At 35.3% G+C, this 23,272-nt stretch overlaps 4 protein-coding genes across 4 annotated transcripts in view; 3 read left to right on the top strand and 1 right to left on the bottom strand.

Annotated features, from left to right (window-relative positions):
- The first annotated feature begins 26 nt into the window (after positions 1-26).
- Positions 27-1,584, top strand: LOC123681798 (40-kDa huntingtin-associated protein-like). The gene is made up of 4 exons (XM_045620095.1): positions 27-194; positions 243-492; positions 559-994; positions 1,068-1,584. The coding sequence occupies exons 1-4, from the start codon at positions 127-129 to the stop codon at positions 1,232-1,234; spliced, it is 921 nt and encodes a 306-aa protein (XP_045476051.1). The 5' UTR covers positions 27-126; the 3' UTR covers positions 1,235-1,584.
- Positions 1,577-3,503, bottom strand: LOC123681793 (tether containing UBX domain for GLUT4). Its single transcript, XM_045620085.1, has one exon. The coding sequence runs from the start codon at positions 3,271-3,273 to the stop codon at positions 1,714-1,716; it is 1,560 nt and encodes a 519-aa protein (XP_045476041.1). The 5' UTR covers positions 3,274-3,503; the 3' UTR covers positions 1,577-1,713.
- A 99-nt stretch (positions 3,504-3,602) lies between these two features.
- LOC123681791 (exocyst complex component 7) lies at positions 3,603-7,246 on the top strand. The gene is made up of 12 exons (XM_045620083.1): positions 3,603-3,759; positions 3,810-3,975; positions 4,110-4,309; positions 4,368-4,482; positions 4,535-4,761; positions 4,817-5,176; positions 5,246-5,425; positions 5,481-5,715; positions 5,865-6,084; positions 6,143-6,251; positions 6,341-6,474; positions 7,052-7,246. Exons 1-12 carry the CDS (start codon positions 3,712-3,714, stop codon positions 7,152-7,154), a joined length of 2,097 nt encoding a protein of 698 aa, XP_045476039.1. The 5' UTR covers positions 3,603-3,711; the 3' UTR covers positions 7,155-7,246.
- A 1,712-nt stretch (positions 7,247-8,958) lies between these two features.
- LOC123681797 (suppressor of cytokine signaling 2-like) overlaps positions 8,959-23,272 on the top strand; it is a 35,504-nt gene continuing 21,190 nt past the window's right edge. Inside the window, exons 1-2 of the mRNA XM_045620091.1 lie at positions 8,959-9,221; positions 18,923-19,001. The gene's annotated coding sequence lies outside the window, so the exon portion shown is untranslated. The remainder of the gene's footprint in view (positions 9,222-18,922; positions 19,002-23,272) is intronic.

Raw genomic sequence — 23,272 nt, 5'->3', positions numbered from 1 at the left:
AAAACAAAATTATCTGTGGTGTTTCTGACCTAACCTAACTTCCTATCTTCTGTCAACTGAGTAGTAAACAATCCCATAAATTTTATGATACTATATTCCAAAAGTTTTATATAATTTGACTGGAAAATGGCTTCGGAAACAACAAGAATTGAAGTTTTGGATCAATATAGAAGCATATCAAAAAAACTGAAACGGTAAGGAGAGGAAGGTGGATCGTATGAGTTTAAATCATACACTTTCAGGACGTTTTTCAAAAAACCTAACGAAAATGAGGCTTTAGAGTCCTATGTAGACCTCGCCAGAGAATGGGAAAATCTTGAGTTACCTGCTTATGCAGGATTGAGTTGGCACGCAGCAGCAAAATGTGAAAATGCTCTTGGAAATTCAGTGGGAGAAATAACTAATTTGCTCCGGTCTGCTAGATCTTATGCAAAAGAAGAGTTGAACAATTTACAGACAGGTTGCGTTAGTCAAGGATGGGATACAGTACAAGTAAGGCTCTATTATACTTGTGTTCAGTTGATTACAACTATTAGATTGTATTTTGTTTGTTTTCAGGCTTCGCTGAGTTCATACTTGTCAGCTATTTCAAAATATAAAAAAGATTCCCCACAAGCAGTAGCTTTAAACTTGGAAGTAGCCAATTTTTTACAAATGATTGGAAAAGGCGATTCAGCTGGGAATTTTCTGAATTCAGCATTAGAGCATTGTGTTAACGGAGAACTATTGAAAATACATTGCTTAAATTTGCTTGCTACAAACTCAATAAAGACTGGTGATTATGTAGCAGCTTTGGAATCATTCACTGAAATGCATAATATCTTACAAACTTTACCAAACAATGGTGAAAAAGCTCAGCTCCATATGGAATGTGAAATTAACAGAGTATTGTTATTATTAATATTGAAACCTCCACTGCAGAAATTGACCTCAGACTTAACACAAGTTTTGGAAAGATATACATGGGGCGATAAAAATGATGAAAGTATCAAAGGTAGGAATTAACAAATAAGCACATTTTTTGTGAAGCTTCTTTTATTGAATTTTCCCTTCTGTTTTGATTTCAGACTGTCTGATGAGTGAATATGTTTTTATTTTGTTGGAATCATTGGTTACTACTTGCCAATCTGCAGATACTAGTTGTTTGAATGACTTGGAAATGAAATTGTGGCCACTTTTAAACAAAAACCAAAGAGATCTCCTAAGGATTTTGGTTCAGATATACTATCCATAAAAACCTATTTGCTTAATAAATTCATTATACAGGGTTTGAAAAATGGATGTAATAACTGTCTTGAACATAATGAAAGATATTGTGAAGAATTCACTTGTACCACTGATTGCTGATGAACAAAGTGATGATTGATTTCAAATTTGACGTAATAATCAAAATTTGCAATATTTTTCTCAGCTCAGCCTTTTATCATTGTAAAGTAAGTTCTTAAATGATGTATCACAAGTAGGAAGTTGCTGTTAGAATTTCTTGTTTTCTATAATTTTATTATCATTGAAATTATATTTTTTAGGAGAACTATTATCTGTTGGAATCATAACGATCATTAAATAAAAAACTAAACACAGAAAGAAATGATTTATTCCATGTTAAGACAAATTAGAAGCAAAAATAAAACACAACATTTTTACAAAGGATTATCGATTAGACATAACAAAATTGAACATAAAAATACAAATTCAAAAATGAAACAACACAATTCAAGTACCCTTAAACCATTTAGGAACTTTTCCCGAGCTGTTCAAATTCCTTTTTGCTGGATTACTCGAAGGATCGGAATCTTTACTACATCCAGCAACTGCCGAATCTGATGCTTCTGAAAACCTTTCTTTGGCTTCTTTTCGTATCATTTGAGCTGCTAAGCTTGCCAAAGAACTTGTTGTGAATTTATCCCTGAGATCTTCACGGAGAAATTTGATTTGATCATTTTTATACTTCTCTTCTATCCCAAAATGTAATAAGGCCACAGGAACACAGTCTACTTCAAATAACATCTTATCATTTGGTAAAATGTTCTTAGGTGGAGTTGTATAGAGGTAGAATGGTATATCAGTAATAGCTAAATGCTCTCTGACAAAATCCGAAACATTTTTGATGGAGTCTTTAGGAGCGAACACACCTTGTAAAATTACTCGATCTGGAAATTGGATCCTTATAATACATTTTTTGTATCTATTGAGATAATTTAATTGTTTCTTAGATTCCTCCAAGTCACGTAATGCTGCAGTTAGAAGAGGTCTTCCTTCACTTTCATCTTCAGCTTGTTTTCTAACATCTCTCAGAATTTTTTTAGCATCATTTATAGTGAGATTGAAGAATTCATCTGGAGGATCTTCCATTGGTTTGGGATTACTGGTCTCTATGGTATATATCAAACCATTCCTGACCCCTGTAAAGGGAAAATCTTCCATTTTCATTGCTTTTATATTCTCATTTTTAGGTTCTTCATCAGCTGTAGCAATAACTTCACTGTCAGTCAATAATGAATCAGATTTATCCTCAAATTTGTTAATTTCTTGTACATCAACATCCATTGGTGTACTTTCTTCTATTGTTGTAGATTTATCATCTGGAATTTTTTCCTTGGCTAATTTCAAGATATCTGGACGAACAGAATAATTCTTCGCCTGGTTTGAGATTTTATCACTAGTAGTCTCTTTACTTGCAGGAGTTACTTTGCTTTCTTCAGTTTCAATAGGTTGGAACACTCTCTTGTAAGGTTTTTCTATTACTGGTTTTGATGGTATAGTATTTGAAACATTAGCTTGAGTTTTCAATTCTTCTGGTGTCTTATGAACAACACGTAACATAGCTCTACCTTTTGTTAAACCTAAGCTACGTAAATCAGTTGTAGAGAGTGCTTCTCCATATATTTCTTGTCTCATGTATATAATGACAGGATTTGATTGTTCATTCTTGTACAAGGTGTTGAGTACATCTTGCAGTGTGTTAGAAGGCTGAAATGTACCTAGAATACGAGTACCATCTTCAAGGTTTAGAGCCACTGTTATTTCAGATTCTTGTCTTGTTCGACTAGTTGTTGCAAGTTCTAGTTGAGCATTATTGGGTAAGCCAGAGAACTGGACAGTCAAAGATGTATCTAACACTTTATTATGGTGTTTTATGTCATATTCGGAAGGTTCAAAACCCTGCTTTTTGCATACATCTTCCAGAATTTGTAAAATGGTAGTGTTCAAAGTACATTTAACAGTCTGTCGCCGTCCATTTGGAGCTAAAACTGTAACCACTCTAGAAGCCATTTTCTTAGTACAAAGTTGCTAATGCAACAATTTTAATGATGAATATTTATATTTTAAGTTATTGTTCGTATTTTAAGTTAGGTTGGACTTGTAAAAATAAAAAAAATTTTGAAATATTCGGAAAAATCATTATACTTTTTCCTAAACAAAATCACTAGATGTATGATTCAACTAAAAAAATTCTGACATTGCACATTTTCCATAATCATAAGCCAGTCGCATTGTCGAACTATTTTTAATTGAACGTTTTTTATTTATAGTTTTTATGTGTATGCTGTGAACTACACGATTTAAATTTCGCACTACTATTTTGACAGTCATTGACAATTAATCTTGTTTTCTATGACATGACAATCAAAATCAAAACAATATTAATTTAACAATAAATGGGTGTAAAATTTATATTGCACCCATTGGACTTTACATTATTCTGAAAAGATGGATCACAAAATTGAACTTTTTGAAGTTGAGAATAAATTGAAAAAGGTAACTTGGAGACAAAAAATTATAATTGAGTTTATTGTGATTGATTTCAGGAACAAAATAATTTGTCTCTTTTGAAGGAGAGATTGGAAAAAAGCAATCAGATAACGAATGATATTGACTGTATTTTGAATACCTTCGAAAAACGCCTCTCAAGATTAGAAGATACGATTTTACCTGTATATACAGAAACAGATAAATTGCAAAAGTCACAAAAAAGTATCCTTTTCAATTTTGAATACCTTATAACTAACTAAGTTTAGTTATAGTTTCTTAGCTTATTATTCTACTATTTATTGAGTGTTAATATCATGTTTTGGTACCAATTTACTTCCTGACCTCTTTTATACCAGATATCGATGCAACCATTCAGCTGTTAGACAATGTGATAAGTTTTTATGATGTTTCAACAAATGTAGAAAGTATCATTGAAAAGGGTCCAGGAGAAGGTGCATCTGAGCTAGAACCATATTTGCAATCCTTGAATCAATTAGCGGCAGCGCAAAAGTATTTTGAAGAACATATTCCTCAAAGTGTTGAAAAAGATAATGTGGTAAGTAAAAATATTTCAGGATCAATGATAAATAGAAATTAAACTCAATTTTTTACAGACTACATTATTTGAAAAAGGTGGCGATAAAATAAATTCGGAATTCAAATCAATTCTGGATAAATATAATACTCCAATGTTACCAGTTGTACTTTTGGATCTCATCAATGTAGATGGTGGGTTCTTGGGTGTCTTTTGAAAGTTCTATTCAACATCTTATGTTTGCAGACAATAACAAAGCACAAAAAATTCCACCCTTACAGTTTCCTGACGAAGCGAAAACTAAGTTGATAAGGATGTCAAATTGGCTGCTAGATCAACATAAATATGACCATTTAACTGTTTATGGTATGGTAAGAGGGTTTGTTTTACAACGTTCCTTAACAATGCTCAAGAATCACCAAAAATCAGTGAGTGGAGGTAGCACTCATGGAGTATCTAGTTCACCAATGATGGTAAGTGAAATACTGTTTTTGATTAGTTTATCTTTCATTTTTCGATTTCTTTCAGCGTTCTAAATTCCAAAACAGACACGAACCGTCTAGAAAACCCTCAACAAGACGTTTACAGCAAGTGTTTCAAGGAAAAGCTAACAAAATGCTTTTAAAGGCCTCCCAAACTTTTGAATATTCCACCGGTTTCAATCTAACAGGACGAAGGGCTTCCTCTCACTTAGACACGTCTTACAACGGAGAAGAAGTAGATAACGAACAAGAGATGGAAAACTACTTACTTTGCGTCATAGCCTTACACAAACTGATGCAAGTCGAAAAAGACCTGATGAAACAAATAATTCCAACTACTCACCAACCTAGTGTGTTCGAACTGATCATTAAAGACGCTATGGATACAATCGTGCAAGATGGAGAGGTAAGATGCGAAGAATCTTTGTCTCTAGTTTGGTTATTGTGTGCCTTCATGAGAGTCTTCTGATTTCAGAGTTTCGTTCAAAGAGCCAAAAAATGCATTGGAAAATACGATTTCGGTACGCTTCTGGTTATTTTTCCCCTATTGAAACAATTGAGATCCTTAAAACCCGATTTCGAGAGGACTGTTAATGATTGCGATCTGAATTTCAAGCCTAAATTCAATTCTATCCTGAGTATGCTCCATTCTACGGTAGGTCTTCGCATTTCGAGAATAACAGTGGAGTTTTTGTAATGTTTTTTTTTAGGGGTCTAAATCTCTGGAAGACTTCATAGAAAGTCTCAAGTCAGATTCGGTTACTCAGTTACCTAGTGATGGAACGGTACATGAACTTACCAGTAATGTGATAACGTTTTTAGAACAATTGTTGGATTATATCGACACAATAGGAGTAGTTTTAGCCAATGAACCTGGATACTCGCAGCAACTAGTGAAAATGAACGTTAGTGATGAAAATAAGGCACTTCTAGGATTATATATCAGTAAGTTTGATAGACACCGATACTTTTACGCTCTTCTGTGACATAACCTACTGTACACAAATGACATAAGAAATGTCAAAAAATAGTAGACAGTGTTGCCATTATAACCATTTCATGATTTGTTTATGGATTGTAATTTTTCTTTCCAGAAAAGGTTCTGGTACAACTGAACCACACCCTTATAAGTAAGAGCGAACAGTACGGTGACTTCGCTTTAAAATCGATTTTCAGGTTAAACAACAACAACTATATTTTAAAATCGCTGCAGCAAAGGAAGGAACTACTGGATTTGTACAAAATGGCCGAGTCTAAATGCGAAGAATATTATCACAATTCTATTCAGGAGCAGAAGAAGGCCTATTTGCAAAGGTTGGTTTCTGAGTTGATATACGTCTTCTGGTTGAATTTAATTTGGCTGTTTTTTCAGTTGGAATAAACTGCTGCATTATATATGGGATGATAATGCACCGATAAACCTTCTGCATGGTGATAGGCTTAGAGATAAAGATCGGGCAGTCATCAAAGAGAAATTCGCAGTGAGTTATTTGCTTCCCTTTCAAAAAAGTACAAAACAAATATCGCGTTTGATATTAAGAGGTAGCGTCTACATTTTCCTGTTTTCCAGGGTTTTAATAGGGAAATTGAAGAAATATCCAGAGTACAGCGGGGTTACTCTATTCCTGATGTCCAGTTGAGGGAAAGTATTAAAAGAGACAATAAGGAGTTGATAATACCCAAGTATAATGCATTCTTCAACATGTGAGTCAATTATTTGTTCTACGTTATGAACCCCTTACTACTTGTTGTTTATTTCGTGTCTATATGTTTGAAATGCGCATTCCTTCAGGTTCATTTTTTGACGTTTCAGTCAGGCATGAGATTCACTTGCTGAACTGTCAAAATGTCAGGTCCGCCAACATAATTTTTTTCTGTTTGACATGGCATAACCCAAATTAGGAAAGTCAATGTCTATAACAGTTTTAAGTGAAGCTTTTGGTAATTTCACTCTGTTTCATTGCTTGTATAATTTATCCATTCAGAAAATGTGATACTAATATCTAAAATCGATAATAATTTTAGTATTTGCAGCCCTAAAAAGGCATAGTGTGAAGGTTATCTGTCAAAAATTCAGCATAGAAATAGACATGAAAATTTAAATGAAAAAACATAGAGTAATAAGAGGTTAATAATAGTTCTTTCTATTTTTACTGAAATAATTAGAGTAAAACCCTAGTTCCATAGACTCCATGTTTCCCACTGAAATCGTTTTAATTTCACTTTAGTAATCATAAGACTTGTAATGCTATCAGTACCAATAAAAAAAAATTATTTCCAGGTATGCCTCCGTACAATTCACAAAAAATATCGATAAGTACATAAAGCATAAACCTGATGAAGTATCTAACATCATCGATAGGTTTTTCGATGTTGCTGCCTAGAATTTTATTAATAATGTACATAGATAGCTATCGAAAATTAATATTTATAGTAACTCAAAAAATATTATATATAATATACATTTACAATTTTACTGAATGTTACCTATCTAAAACCCTTCCTTATTTAAAAAAAAAAATACGAGTAGGTAAGGTGATTCTAGATTAGTGCAGGAATCTCCGTCGAATTAAAATGGGTTGTAACGAATAGATGGCGCTGGTAATAATTTTTTTGAAAGAGAATTGGAATGGATAGCAACCAACAGAGGGAGCTGGTGAGGATTTTTACTCAAAACCTTGCATTCTCGATGGATTGTTTCGTTGTATGAGAAATTGAAATAAGATGTTTTTAAATTCCAAAAACTTTCGTGAAAACAGTAAATTGGCAACATCACAATTTTTTCAGAGAATGGAATATTTATAATCCATATCGCAAAAACCAGGCGGCAGCCTAATGGAAAAATTGTCAGTGGGAAATTTCTCTGAAAGTCTATGGGTCAAACTCAATTCTATGACTAGTTTTCGAGATACAGGGTGTCGAAGTTGGAAAATGGCATTTTTTTAAAGTAACATTTCTCGTAGGAAAACATCTTAAATGGAATACTTTTGCTAGACAAAAATTGCTTACACATAGGGTAATAATTTTAGACTGGTTTTTAATAAAAATTATTGTTAGATACGGGGCGAGCCAAACATTATTCAAATTGAAATTTGTTTTAGTTCGTAATTCACATTGTAATTGAAAAAATTGAATTTTCCAATTTTTTGTCATTACTGTTAATTCGAGTACATCATTATTATAATCTCAATTTGTATTGGCTTTGCTAAAACCAGTTTTTTGAGATATACAGGGTTATATATTAAGAGTAGCGACCGTTATTATAAAAGTTGTCAAAAAGTTGTATACAATTAAAATTTCATACATAGCAAACGATAAAAGACATGGCGGCGTTTACTAAAGTTCTTAAGATACTCCCAGTGGGCATCGAGTTTGGGACACCCTGTATAATGTCTTTCATTGTCAAAGACAAAATAACAAAGAGTAAACGCCGCCATGTCTTTTATCGTTTACTATGTATGAAATTTTAATTGTATACAATTTTTGACAACTTTTATAATAACGATCGTCACTCTTAATAAATAATAACCCTGTATATCTCAAAAACTGGTCTTAGCAAAGCCAATACAAATTGAAATTATAATGATGTACTCGAATTAAGAGCAATGACAAAAAATTGAAAAATTCTACTTTTTTAATTACAATGTGAATTATGAACTAAACAAATTTCAATTTGAATAATGTTTTGCTCACCCCGTATCTAACAATAATGTTCATTAAAATCCAGTCTAAAATTATTACCCTATATGTAAGCAATTTTTGTCTGGCAAAAGTATTCCATTTAAGATGTTTTCCTACGAGAAATGTTACTTCAAAAAAAGCCATTTTCCAACTTCGACACCCTGTATCTCGAAAACTAGTCATAGAATTGAGTTGGACTCATAGACTTTCTTGTTCAGGAGGCCATATTCTACAAGATACGGAAAATTAATCGGCAACAATTTTTCCATCAGGCTGCTGCCTGGTCCTTTCGTTCAAACCTACAGGTAACACGAAATCGGATTCCTCGGGGCTGAATTGATCCACCCTTCCGAGAAGTTTGTCTACTTCAAAAACGAATACATGGACATGCACATTCGTTCTATTTTAGAATCGCGCTACGATGTCGGCCATCCTCGTGTCCTGCACGCAGCGCGACTGTTCGGACACGGAGATGCACGAGCCCATTCTGACATTGATGCGTTCGAGAAATAAAATTCACATTCGATTTTAGGACGCGGTCTTACGCAGGTGACGTTTAGCGTATCTTGTGAATCGATTTCAGTGCTCTCTAACCTAAAAATACCCGATTTCTTCGAAATCTTCGTCGAGAAAATAACCAAAGTCGGACTTGGTGGAACTGTTGTACGTTGAATATCGATACTGCTGTGTTCCAATTGGATTCAGTGATGTTTTTCCGGAAAATGTTGTCGAATTTAAACAGAGTGTACGGTGGAAGGATTGTTAAGTAGGTGAGTACGAGATGTTGGAAGTGAATTCTCTGAATTGTGACTGTTATTTTGTGAGTGTATGGAATTAATTTTCACGCATTGTGATTCTGAATCGTTTCTTCGAATGATATCGAAAGCGTTTTCTGGAATTTGCTCGCTGAAGTAGATCGCGTTATGGCATTTAAAAAAAAAACTCTACACGTACCTCTCACTCTATGTGGAACACAGTTTGGCAATAATATAATAGCACAAACTTGAATGATTTCCTTGAAAATTTTTGGTCCATCTGTTTTCTTTACATGCTCATCAATTTTTTATTCAAGGATTCGAAAGCTACTAGATTTTTCCAACTGAAACGCTACTCTAATTCTACAAGGACATTTTCCTATTACATTCAATCACCTACTTATTACAATGGTTCTTTTATTGTAAGATGAAAAGAAGCGTAACTCGGGTAAACACAAAAGTTACTGATAAGATTCATAATTTCAATTTTCATCGAGAAAGAAACATTTAGAATGAAATAATAAGTATTAATAAATAAATCTATTGTTATTGAAATCATGCTTCCAGCATCAAAGAATTTTTTTATTGAAATAGAATAATAAAAAGATTTCACAGAATCTAATTAATAATACATGAAAACTTGTTTCAGAGGTATGTTAATGTTGCCAAAATTTCCTAGACATTTGTAAAATTCGAAGCTGGATGTGTTTTGCCTTTTTTCTACCAACCGAGCTTGTTGGCTCTTGTCGTGATTACAATTTTTTACGTTAATGGTTCCCATAATTAACTTTCTGTTATCGTGAAGTTTCTTCATCGATCATTAACAACACAATTCTGTGTATTAACTTCACAATTTAAATTCCTAGAAATGATTGTTGAAAGCAGGAAGCTCGAGTTGCTAATTAAGGAATTATTGTGAATGGCGTTTTTTTTTTTCGTTGATAACTGTTAAACAGATTAAACGTCCATTCAGAGCAATATCCATTGAGTGTAGCGTAAAAAGTTTGAATGAACTGTGCGAACTATAATTATTTCCTCACAGTTCTCGGCCATTCGTTCTCGCCGGATGTCAAGCTGCCAAATTCAATTTCATATCCTTTCCAGAAGTTTCGAAGTTTTTCTCCCAATGCGTGAACGTTTTTATTGAACCTTTCTTGTATTATCAGTTTGATGATTTTGACGTTTTTACCTTCTATGACTCACGAATTATAATCGTCATAGATATTGATCGTGGATTATCTATGATTATAGAAAATGATTTTATTCCATAGAACTTCGGCGTTTCTTCCAGGTCAGTCCATAGAAGAATTCCTATAAGAAAGCTCTCGCGGCGTCTAAAACACGAAAGTTGGAAGATGTTGGCGTTGGATGCGTTATGAATTTCTATTAATATCCTACCAAGTATCGATCCGATTGATTCCGGAGAATAGCTATCTATAGTAAATCTGCGGCCGATTTCGTATTCATATGCCGAACCAGCGAAGTAAGCTATTCTTCTTTCTACACGACGGCAATGATGCCACAGTGTAGTAATTTTTTCCACGTATTCGTAACCGGTCATTATTACTTGGAAACCGAATAAAGAACCGATTTTAAACGGAGCTCCGACATGTCCGGCAATTCGAAATCGAATTGAGGTCAATATACTTGTACCTTCGTGACTTGGTGTGGTGGTTGCTTTTCATCCCATAAATTGATCGTCGACTATAAATAGGCGAATTGGTAATTTTACCTGTTCGACGTTTCCATATGGGTTGATAATATTATATGCCGTTATTGGCTGGTTGTGATGCTTGTGCTTTCGCTTTATATGATTATAATTGGTTTTGTCCGCTTCGGTTACGAGGATTTCTTTTCGTACCTGAATTGTTTACAGCGATTCCTCTAATGGATCGTTTTCAATTGATATCTATGGTTCGATTTCTTCAAACCGACAATTTGGAATGAATTGTATTCTATGATTAGACGGTATAAATGTCAAATTCGCTGGACCACAGATCGATTCCTAATGGATCGTTTTCAATTAATATCTATGATTCGAATTCTTCAAACCGACGATTTGGAATGAATTGTATTCTATGATTGGACGGTATAAATGTCAAATTCGCAGGACCACAGATCGATTCCTAATGGATCGTTTTCAATTAATATCTATGGTTCGAATTCTTTAAACCGACAATTTGGAATGAATTGTATTCTATGATTAGACAGTATAAATTTCAAATTTGCTGGAACAAGCAATTCTTTCGTTATAAACAATTTCTATGATGTTTTTCAATTCTTCTCTGTATTCCTTCAAATTTGGGGTTTTTTGCTTTTTCTCATAAAGAACTGATAAGTCATTGAATTTGGTTTATTGAAGTTGAAACATATTGAACCATAGATAGTCATTATTGTTTATGTATTTTTCAACAATGTAAAGCGTTTTCCAATTAGAGATTTCATGACCAGTTCGCATATTTGCGACTGTATGTCCTTGATAACTTCACGAATTCCATCTTTAAGGTCTTGAAACGATTGTGGAGCATTGGCATAGATCCTATCTTCAACGTGGTCCCATAGAAAATGATCTAAAACTGTTAAATCACAAAAACTCTTGGGCCAATTGTGATCATCTCTCCTACAAATAACTCGGCCAATTTCAACGCGTTGTTGAAGCGTTATCTTTTCAATTTTAGTAGTTTTTACTTTTCCAATGTTAAGAAATGACAGCTCCAAAAGTGACAGGTGATCAGATAGTGGGCTATTCAAAATCTCATAGTAACATAGATAGAGGGAACGTATGTCATTTTCAGTGAGCAAATTTTGTCCCCAACATGAACTATCAAATTTGACAAGAAGCGCGCGGAAATGAAAAAATATCAGTGATACGTTATTTCACTCAATTCGCGAGTTTCTACACAAAGAACACACTTTTTATGTCCCATAGTATATCGACGTTCCGTATTAACTCAAAATGTATTGAAATAAATACCTAAATATATCAGAAATTCAGAAAACACACTTCAAGCGCGCCAAACGACGTGAAACAACCGATGACACTAGGAGAGCAAAAGTTGCCAAACCTTGGATTTCAGCAGGTAGATACAGAAAATAATAAATATTCTGTTTATTATAAATTCGACAATTAGGAAAATATCGGATTCCAACTATACAAATTTGCATATTTAATCGGGAATCACTCAAATAAATATATTTCATTCAGTATAATTAACATTCATAACGATATAGTAAAATTGTGGATTTGAAAATATATCACAATCAGACAACATAATCTAACCATGTTGGGGACATGTAAAAATTGCGTATACTCCCTCTATCTATGTTTATTACTCTATGTTCGAAATTAAACGTCTTGTTGGAAAACCTTTTAGAAGTCGAGGTTGCTACATACACAAAACCAATGTCCCGAAATCCATTTGCGAGCGATTGAATTAGACTTAGTTTAAACGAAATCGGGTGAAAATGAAAACAGTTATCATAATTCAAACATAACCTGTCTTTCTCGCGAAGTCGATGGCTCAAACCGCTCCTAAAAGAAGAAAACCACTTAACTCTATGCGCGGAAAAGATAAATTATATTTCTATGGTCGAGGTGCCGACGACCATAGCGCTGCGAATCCGAGAGCGCAAACGGATCAAATCGCCGTACATTAAAAACAACGCAACGTCGAGAACGAAACCGAACAGGCCCCGTTCTTAGAGCCAATAAAACAAGAGATTGCTGAAGGATATAATTTATTGTCAATCCAGGTCGTAATTTACATTACTCGGAACGTTCTACTCGGAATGTATTCCTAGAATTCAGATTATTATTTTCGAAATATTTTCAACGTCCTCCATCGGAGGTGAATACACGCTGCAGGCATCGAAATTACACCGTTGGACGTTGCTTCGACCATCGTGCATGCTATTTCTGGTGAAACTGAACTTTATTAGACGTTGATAATCCCGAAATAATACACGAATGCCTTCCAGGAAGGATGTAGGGCGGTGATATTTCTGTGTCGACATGCCTGTAATCATAAACCTATTAAATGGAAAACGAGCAATTTCTGTGGCCGTTTCATAGAAATCCGAAACGTCAGGGATGGGTAAAGTGAATTAAACCGCCCCTGATACATAGTTTCTAATGTTTCTATGATCCGGTTATTCGAAACGTCAAACTATTCGATTGTACGTTATGAAATTAATGGGGATAACGTAAACATGATTCTATTCACCTTGGTTTGTGGGACTTTCGTGGAAATGTAGAGATCGTAGATTCCGTTTCTGGTTTATCGGGGATGTAGGAAGTGTGTTTCGTCCCAAACTAACCTTATCTCCTAACAGAGACCTTGGATGCAGAAGGTTATGTAATGAATATTGATGAGTTTGTGTGTTTTGAATTCGAATTGTCAGATCGAATTTCGTATTGCGAATCGTTAGCCTCACACAATACCGACTGGGTTATGGCATAGTTCTTACAGTGAGAAACGTCAAGAACCATAGAGCTTTTTGAGTTTTTCGTGGACATTTTTAGGTTGGGAGAAGAAAATTTAGGTTTTGAAGGATTTTCTTATTTTAGACATAAGAATGGGAGGAAATCAGGGTATATAAATAAAACTAAGTCGAGAACTTCTGATTTTTCTGATCTTTCATTTGTGGAATTTGTCTCGAAGAGCAGAACCATCGAAATAACGGAAAAGTGTCAAGTTGCATTGACGTCTGTTTGACAGACAATACGTTGGATTCCGACCATAGAATGGGATGGGATTGACACAATTGGTCCACAAGGGTTGTTCTGCATTCGAAAGGATGTGAAAACTATAATTTTGATATGAAATTCTGGAATTTCTACATTTTAAAGTTAAAATAACAATAAAATTAAGTTAAACGAATTTATTTTTTAAATCAATTGTTCTTTAGTTATGACTGAAAGATCCACCTGTGGTCCAAAAATAGACAATTCCATGTATAAATTCGAAGTATTCTTCGGTTCTGTACGGAACTTTCCACGTAACGATGATCGAAAAGAAAACATCGGCCATTCTATCTCTTTCTAGTTCTGTAGAAAATGTAATTATCGAATCATTGTGAGTTTTATTTAAACAGAATGTTGACTCACCATCCTGACTTTTCAAAACTCCAGCCGTGGCATAAATCACGTACCAATAAATTTAATGCCTTACCAGGAAAACCAATAACAATGTAGCTGTGAAAGTCGCCTTGCGGTCTTTCTCGAAAAAAAAAAAATGTAACGATTCCAGGAGATCTGTGGACTGTAAGGCATTCTAAACGACCGTATGGGTAATTGAATTTGAATTTTCGAACGACATTTTACCAGGAATTATTACCAACTGCACTTATAGGTATTCACAATTTTTTTTTGATTCGATATCTAACTGTTCTACTGGTATCTATTTTATAGGGTGTTTTTTTAGAGCTAAATAACTTTAAATTGAAATAAAACAACGATGGATTATTCAATTGACATGAATTTTAATTATCCGCAAGATAATCTTGTGGCATTACATTTTAAATATGATTTCTGGCATATGACCGCCACGGCTGGCTCGGATGTAGTCCAATCTGGACGTCCAATTTTCGATGACTTTTTCCAACATTTGTGGCCGTATATCGGCAATAACACGGCGAATGTTGTCTTCCAAATGGTCAAGGGTTTGTGTCGTTTCCGCATAGACCAATGACTTTACATAGCCCCACAGAAAGTAGTCTAGCGGTGTTAAATCACAAGATCTTGGAGGCCAATTCACAGGTCCAAAACGTGAATAGGCGGTCACCAAACGTGTCTTTCAATAAATCGATTGTGGCACGAGCTGTGTGACATGTTGCGCCGTCTTGTTGGAACTCCTGGACATCATGGTTGTTCAATTCAGGAATGAAAAAGTTAGTAATCATGGCTCTATACCGATCACCATTGACTGTAACGTTCTGGCCATCATCTTTTTGAAGAAGTACGGACCAATGATTCCACCAGCCCATAAAGCGCACCAAACAGTCAGTTTTTCTGGATGTAACGGTGTTTCGACATACACTTGAGGATTAGCTTCACTCCAAATGCGGCAGTTTTGTTTGTTGACGTAGCCATTCAATCAGAAGTGCGCCTCATCGCTAAACAAAATAAAATGGACGTAGTGCGCGATACGTATTCCGCACAGAACCATTATTTTCGAAATGAAATTGCACTATTTGCAAGCGTTGTTCAGGCGTGAGTCTATTCATGATGAATTGCCAAACCAAACTGAGAATAAATCACTTGACAGCTGTTAAATCGGTCGCCATGTTGAACAGTAATGCCAACTTAAAGTTATATACCTCGAAAAAAAAAACACTATATTTGGTGTTAGATTAAGATAATAGTTCTTTTTATTGTTTGAGAAGATCGTATCTGTCAGTTGTAATTTTTCAATTTCGAAATGGCTGCGAATCGCAGAATAAGGATTATGAAGAAGAATTTCTTCTTCTTCTTTCTATATCCCACTGTCTTTTGGGTTTTGGTCATAGAGTAATACTCTGTGGTTTTGGTATAGAAAAGAGTGTATGAGTGATAAACCACAGAGCAAAATCAATTAATTTCGACGGTAATATCAATTCTATGATATGAGTGAAATCATTTCATCGTTTTCCATTTTCTGTAATCCTCATACGATAGTTCTACGGAACCCACTGACGTTGCGTACGTCTCCGACCATTCCGTAATTGAGTAAACAGAAGATGAATAATGAAATAACAAGGAAACTGATATAAAACATGACAACACGTTCTCCGAACTGGGGCCTCTAGGAATAGATTGATGTTTGGAAGTTAATGACATGGCGTGTGATAAATGATACGTCTGGAAAGCTTTGTCCAGATAGCAATGTCGTTTCGAGTTTCCACTTCTTGGAAAGTCGGAAAATACCCGAATATTCGTGTTTGATCGACAGCTCGATTTGACGTGCCTGTTTTTGTTAGCTTCGATCGTTTTTAGAAGGAGAGAACGTTTCGATTGGATTGAAATGTGCTAGTAAGTTGTTTAATACGAATTTCATCGTAATTGGACCATCAGAAAGTTAGAAATGGATATTCAATATCGTACTTTACAATTTTGATCATAAGTGTCATCTATGTGGAGATGATATAGTGATGAAATGAAAAAATGGAAAATAATGATTGTTTTTGACCGTTTTTTTAAGATTAAGCGTTCATCTGAATCATATCGAAGTTTCAAGTCCGCATCTTGCCTCAAGGAGATTTGGCAGCCTCGAGAAAATGATTAAATTTTTTTAGAAATTTTCTGTTTACAACTTATAATTTCTAAAATAATGGACTTATCGGTTAACTACAGCCTTTTTCGCGATCTACGTCATCGTATCAATCGGAAGAATTATACAAACTTTCCATGAAGGAACTTTTAAATTTTCGTTTTTTTTTTAACGGTTAGGTATTGAAAATTTTCGTGAAATTTTTCGAACAAAAAATTTTCGGATGGTTCATTCTAACACCGCTGACCGATTGTTCGTAGAGCTCACAGTTTATGAGAATTTTGAACTCGAAATTTGGAAAAAAACCGTAAAAATTGAATTTCTACACAAAAACCGTAATATCTCCTGAAATATTGGTCATAGCCCCCTCAAACTTTAAACTTTATTTGAGGATCGAGCTATGATCCAAAACATATCGAAGTCCGTATCTTGCCCCAACTAGAGTTGGCAGCTTCGAGAAAACGATCAAAAAATAAATCATACTATACAATTTCGGTCATAAGTGTCATCTAAGTGAAGAAAACGATTCTAACATTGTCTATTGATGAATCCGAACTCAATATCTCATTCACTTCAGAAAATTAGGATACCCAATTCAATTTCCCAGCGTGGTTCCAGGAAACTGCTCAAGTCACGAAGAACCAAGAAATATATTGGAAACTATAACTCTTGAATGTCAACAAAACGTTCCGGGTATATAGTTAACCGTTATTTCTGAGAGAGCGCACAGTCGCCCTAATTGAAAATTTCCGAGAAGTGTAATTTCAGACGGGCGTATAAGGAAATCCACTCGCCTGACCATTAAAACCCAAGAGCCCATTGGAAAATTAGATTTATCGGAACGATACGCTGCTCCAGAAATAGCCAGTTTTTACACGCTTCCGATATCGATATCATTTTGTATTTAGACATGAAAATGTCTCTGGATATAACGTTTCACCAAAATAGTCTCAGGGCCAACTACATCTTTTCCAATTTTAGTTCAGAAAATCGAAGTTCAATTTCAGAAAAGAGAAGAATGATTCAGAAGAGAAAAATTGGATTTGAGAATAGTTGATTTAAATCTCAGAAAAACGAAATTGAAATTCAGAAGCAGAAATTTATATTTCAGATAATGTAATATCAGGCCAATTGGAATGGCGGTGCTAGTATTAAATTCATATGATTTTCAGTTAGTACTAACCTTCAAACGATACGTGTCAAAATTTGACAGCAGTCCGACCATTAGTTTGTGAGATATTGCGTTGTGAGTGTAGCTACTTTTGTTATTTGAAAAAAGATGGAAAAAAATAACTTCGTGTGCCGATAAAATATTGCCTTTCAAAGGGAAAAAATACAGTTAAAGCAAAATCTTGGCTTGATGAAGAGTTTCCGGGGTCTGCACCTGAAAAATCAATCATCATGGATTGGTATGCTAAGTTTAAACGTGGTGAAATGAGCACCTAAGACGGTGAACGCAGTGGACGCCCAAAAGAGGCTGTCACCGACGAAAAAATCGAAACAGTTCACAAAATAATTTTGAATGACCGTAAAGTGAAGTTGATCAAGATAGCAGACATTGTGAAGATATCATCTGAACGTGTACATCGTACCATTCACGAATATTTGTATACATGAGAAAGCTGTGTGCAAAATGGGTGCCGCGCGAGCTCACAATCGATCAAAAGCAACAACGTGTTAATGATTCTGAGCAGTGTTTGAAGCTGTTTAAGTGCCATAAACCTGAATTTTTGCGTCGATATGTGACAATGGCTGAAACATGGCTCAATCATTTCACTCCGGATTCCAATCGACGTTCAAATGAGTGGACTGCACACGATGAACCGAATCCAAAGCGAGGAAAAACACAACAGTCAGCTGGCAAGGCTGAGGCCTATTTTGGAGTGAAAGACAAATAGTACTACAAAAATGGTATCGAAAAGTTGTGAGATCGCTATAATCGCTGTATCGCCCTCGATGCCAACTATGTTGAATACTAAAATCGAATTTTGCCAAAAAAAATGTGTTTTACTATGGTAGACCGGGGACTTTTCAATTGGCCTGTTTTATGTAATTCAGAACGATAGAGCGGAATCTGAATAACACATATCAGGTTATTTTTTTTGCACAGTATTCTACAAAAACAGCTTTTTATCAAGACTCGTTTTTATCCATTCTTTAAACAACAACAAATGTAGTGCCATTTAACCTTCAACCAGAAATTTTGACACGCATCTTTTCAAGCTTGCCGTGTTGGCATTACCACTAACTCATAAGAATCGGCAAACGCAGTCAGGAAAAATTCCAGAATATCTATGATGCTGAGTCAAGAAGGAAAATTCGTTTCACGTGAAATATCTATTCAGCTGAATTTTTGGTTATCTCATTTTATCGATGCGACTAATATACGCTCACAAAATTTCAGTGAAGTCTTAATTGTTAAGAACTTGTGTTGTTTAATATTAATTTTATTTTGGTTTTTTTTTTCAGTTCGATAGTGGGGGAGCCCTAGGACTATTGGCCTTGTGCCGTTGCACTGGGGACTCTTCTTGATCAAGGACAAGTTCCGGTAAGTGGAATTAGGTTTATCCATTATGTTTATAGCTTATATACTCGTATATCTAGTGTATTCGAGTATATACCGTATATACTCGTTTTTCTATTATATATAATGAACTTTATTATTATTATTATTATATGGTATATACAGAGCAAATTTGATGTATTTTGGACGCCTCAATTATCTCGAAAACGCATCGCACGATTTTTTATAGATTTTGGTTTGCAAGGATCTTGAGATATGGCTGATGATGGTGGTATTTACATTATTGTAAGATCTTTCGTTTTTCTCCTATATATTTTCTGTCTTTGAAACCACCTAGTTCTGGTTTTAATTTAATCTGTGGCCGACGGCATGACATTCTGGAACATCGACGTGTCGCCCCTCACTGTTGCCAACAGAAGGCAATTCCTCCAATTCGAATCGCAGCACGTGGACCTATTTCCGCTTTCAGAGACGGTCGAATCGAACGGTCTACGTAATTTTCCTAAAAATCTGGATAGCGTCAGAATCCGCTAGACTCTCGATGAGTCACGGAAAAATGCATTTTTCCGGGTATCTTCGATTCGTGAACATCAATCTGATTCTGGGAATTTCGTGGATTGAACCTACGTTTCGTTGATTAATATGCATGGTTTTTTTGTTTTATTTGCGTATCGATTGAAATTATAAGTTAGCTTTTCTCGGAGTTTCCTGTTCGAGGTGTTATTTTTATAGGTGTAAAATTCAATGTTTTTTGCGTTGGAAATGTTGTTCATGCTAATAAAACGATATGAAGGTGTTTCCAATAAGAATCATTCAATTTTAAATAGTTATAACAGGTCAATTGAAAAGTCCCCGGCCTACCATAGTAAAACACATTTTTTTGGCAAGATTCGATTTTATTATTCAACATAGTTGCCTACTTCGAGGGCGATTCAGCGAATATAGCGATCTTCCAACTTTTCGATACCATTTTTGTAGTACGATTTGTCTTTCGCTTCAAAATAGGTCTCTGTTTCGGCGATTACTTCTTCATTGGCGCTAAACTTCTTTCCAGCGATCATTCTTTTGAAGTCTGAGAACAGGAAAAAGTCGCTGGGGGCCAGATCTGGCGAATACGGTGGATGCAGAAGCAATTCGAAGCCCAATTCATGCAATTTTGGGATTGTTTTCATTGATTTGTGTCACGGCGCACTGTCTTGATGAAACAGCACCTTTTTTTTCTCCAAATGGGGCCGTTTTTTAACGATTTCATCCTTCAAACGATTCAATAACGCTATATAACAATCACTGTTGATGGTCTGTCCCTTTTGGAGGTAATCAATGAATATTATACTTGGCGCATCCAGAATACTGATGCCATAACCTTCCCAGCTGGCTGTTGTGTTTTTCCTCGCTTTGGATTCGGTTCATCTTGTGCAGTCCACTCAGCTGACTGTCGATTGGACTCTGGAGTGAAATGATTGAGCCATGTTTCATTTATTGTCACATACCGACGCAAAAATTCAGGTTTATTGCACTTAAAACACAGCTCAGAATCATAAACACGTTGTTGCTTCTGATCGATTGTGAGCTCGCGCAGCACCCATTTTGCACACAGCTTTCTCATGTATAAATATTCGTGAATGAAATGATGTACACGTTCAGATGATATTTTCACAATGTCTGCTATCTCGATCAACTTCACTTTACGGTCATTCAAAATTATTTTGTGAACTGTTTTGATGTTTTCGTCGGTGACAGCTTCTTTTGGTCGTCCACTGCGTTCGCCGTCTTCGGTGCTCATTTCACCACGTTTAAACTTAGCATACCAATCAATGATGGTTGATTTTTCTGGTGCAGAACGCGGAAACTTTTCATTAAGCCAAGATTTTGCTTCAACTGTATTTTTTCCGGGCACTTTTCAATTGGCCTAATAGATTGACACCACAGAACGACTTCAAGTCGATTTCAAAAACAAAATATGTTATCAGTATTTGCAATATACTTCTGCAATATTTGCCTATTATTCTCCCTCGTTTTGTAGAACTCGTTAACGATTGTATTAGCTAGAAAAAATAATCGTAGAGTGTCTTATTCGAACAACTGCTTTATCTCTTCTATTTGAATTGTTTGGGGATTTTTTACGATTCAGATAAGTAGTATTCTGAGTACGATGTTAACAAATAGACGCCTGAGCAATTTCCAGAATACGTTTTACCGAGAAAGATAAGATTGAGGTTCATAGAAGTTTTCGATTCACCGAAAAAATAGACTAATCGATTTTTCGACATATACTGGATTCTGAACGTTATCGAAACGTGTATCTTTCCATGATTAATTGACATAGCCTACTGAACACTAATGACATAAGAAATGTCGAATAATAATGCATAGTGTTATTATTTATACAACAAGTTGAGAATAATACGCATCATCTTCAGATTTTACTTTATGGATTGTTGTTTTTTCAAGAAAAATTCACGCGAATTGAAAATATCCACATTTTACTTGTTCAATAAACACCACTGAATAATTGACATGATGTCGAAAGCCAATACGATATCCGAAGAGTAATAAACATAGATAGAGGGAGTATACGCAATTTTTACATGTTCCCAACATGGTTAGATTACGTTGTCGGATTGTGATATATTTTCAAATCCACAATTTTACTATATCGTTATGAATGTATATTATTTTGAATTAAATATATTTATTTGAGTGTTTCCCGATTAAATATGCAAATTTGAATATTCGGAATCCGATATTTTTTCTAATTGTCGAATTTATAATAAGCAGAATATTCATTATTTTCAGTATCTACCTGCTTGAATCCAAGGTTTGGCAACTTTTGCTCCCTTAATGTCATCGGTTGTTTCACATCGTTTGGCGCGCTTGAAGTTTGTTTTGTGAATTTTAGATATATTCAGGTATCTATTTCAATATATTTTGAGTTAATATGAAACGTTGATTCACTATGGGACATAAGAAGTGCGTCCTTCGTAGAGAAACTCGCGAGTTGAGTGAAATATCGTATCACTTATATGTTTTCATTTCCGCGCGCTGCTTGTCGAATTTGATAGTTCATGTTGGGGACAAAATTTGCATACTGAAAATGACACATGCTCCCTCTATCTATGTTTATTACTCTTCTGAGAAAAAATCCAATTTGACGGACAATCAAGCAAATCCAATAAGTCGTGTAAAATCGTACTTATCTTAAGTAGGCGGCGTTAATAAAGCCCTAAAATAGACCCAGCCTTGTCTTTGAGGCTCGAAGTTTCGAGAAATCTCCGTCATTGATAGTTAAAGGGCAATTCAACAAAACGACCTCTCAACTCAACAATGAGAGTTTTTGAGCCGTTCAATTCTTTCGCAATCTCCGATAACACTTCTATTTGTTTAGCCCACAACATCATCATCATCTTACGATACTGGTTTCGAAATAGATCGCGTTTTCAAAACAACGTAAAAATTCCTGGAAGCGCGGCGCGATTCTTATGTCAATGTTCCAAAACCGATTCATAAATCAGTGACGTCATTGGCTACTCTACGTACGTTGCCGGATTATCGCTTCGATAGATATACGTACGCATTTTCTCTCTAGACGTCCGGCCAGCCGTACTTTTGTCTGTTGTTGATCGTACGAAAATATCCCGAGACGTCTGACACGCACTGTTGCCAACATACGTCCTCTTGTGGTGGATTTTGGACGAGGAATGTGGGTCGTAAATTGACCTTTATTACGCTCGAATTTTGGTACGCGGTTATGGCAAATCTGCGTGACGGCGTCACGTAAGGAAAATGCGTTATGTCCAAGAGATCTACCCTCTCCTTGTGTCCCTTTTAGTTCGACTCACAGATAACGCATTAGAGGTCAAATTCAATTCTTTCTCCCAAACGAAAACTTGAAATTTTCAGGGTAGGTCTGGGTCTAGAATTCAGGGAAGAAATTCAATTGGGAGTTCCGTAAATATGGCCGTTCGAAGTGCTGTTTTCTCGATCAAGATGAAATGTTGCATTGTCTGTATTAGCCAGATCTGGCCCCCAGCGACTTTTCTCTGTTCTCAAACCTCAAAAGAATGCTCGCTGGAAAGAAAGTTAGCGCCAATGAAGAAGTAATCGCCGAAACTGAGGCCTATTTTGAAGCGAAAGACAAATCGTACTAGAAAAATGGTATCGAAAAGTTGGAAGATCGTTATAATCGCTGTATCGTCCTCGAAGGCAACTATGTTGAATAATAAAATCGAATTTTGCCAAAAAAAAATGTGTTGGCCTGTTACAATCATGCGACGGGTATTCTTGAATCACACTGT

This window comes from Harmonia axyridis, chromosome 6 (genome assembly GCF_914767665.1).
Source record: "Harmonia axyridis chromosome 6, icHarAxyr1.1, whole genome shotgun sequence".
In the NCBI taxonomy this organism is placed as follows: Eukaryota; Metazoa; Arthropoda; class Insecta; order Coleoptera; family Coccinellidae; genus Harmonia; species Harmonia axyridis.
This window is presented reverse-complemented; position numbering and strand designations above follow the sequence as displayed.

Bases quoted from the DNA above. Each gene is read 5' to 3' on its own strand.
- LOC123681798 (XM_045620095.1), top strand. From the start codon at position 127: ATGGCTTCGGAAACAACAAGAATTGAAGTTTTGGATCAATATAGAAGC. The intron at 195-242 runs GTAAGGAGAGGA...ATACACTTTCAG, and splicing joins ATATCAAAAAAACTGAAACG to GACGTTTTTCAAAAAACCTA. The intron at 493-558 runs GTAAGGCTCTAT...GTTTGTTTTCAG, and splicing joins AAGGATGGGATACAGTACAA to GCTTCGCTGAGTTCATACTT.
- LOC123681793 (XM_045620085.1), bottom strand. From the start codon at position 3,273: ATGGCTTCTAGAGTGGTTACAGTTTTAGCTCCAAATGGACGGCGACAG.
- LOC123681791 (XM_045620083.1), top strand. From the start codon at position 3,712: ATGGATCACAAAATTGAACTTTTTGAAGTTGAGAATAAATTGAAAAAG. The intron at 3,760-3,809 runs GTAACTTGGAGA...GATTGATTTCAG, and splicing joins TTGAGAATAAATTGAAAAAG to GAACAAAATAATTTGTCTCT. The intron at 5,177-5,245 runs GTAAGATGCGAA...TTCTGATTTCAG, and splicing joins CAATCGTGCAAGATGGAGAG to AGTTTCGTTCAAAGAGCCAA.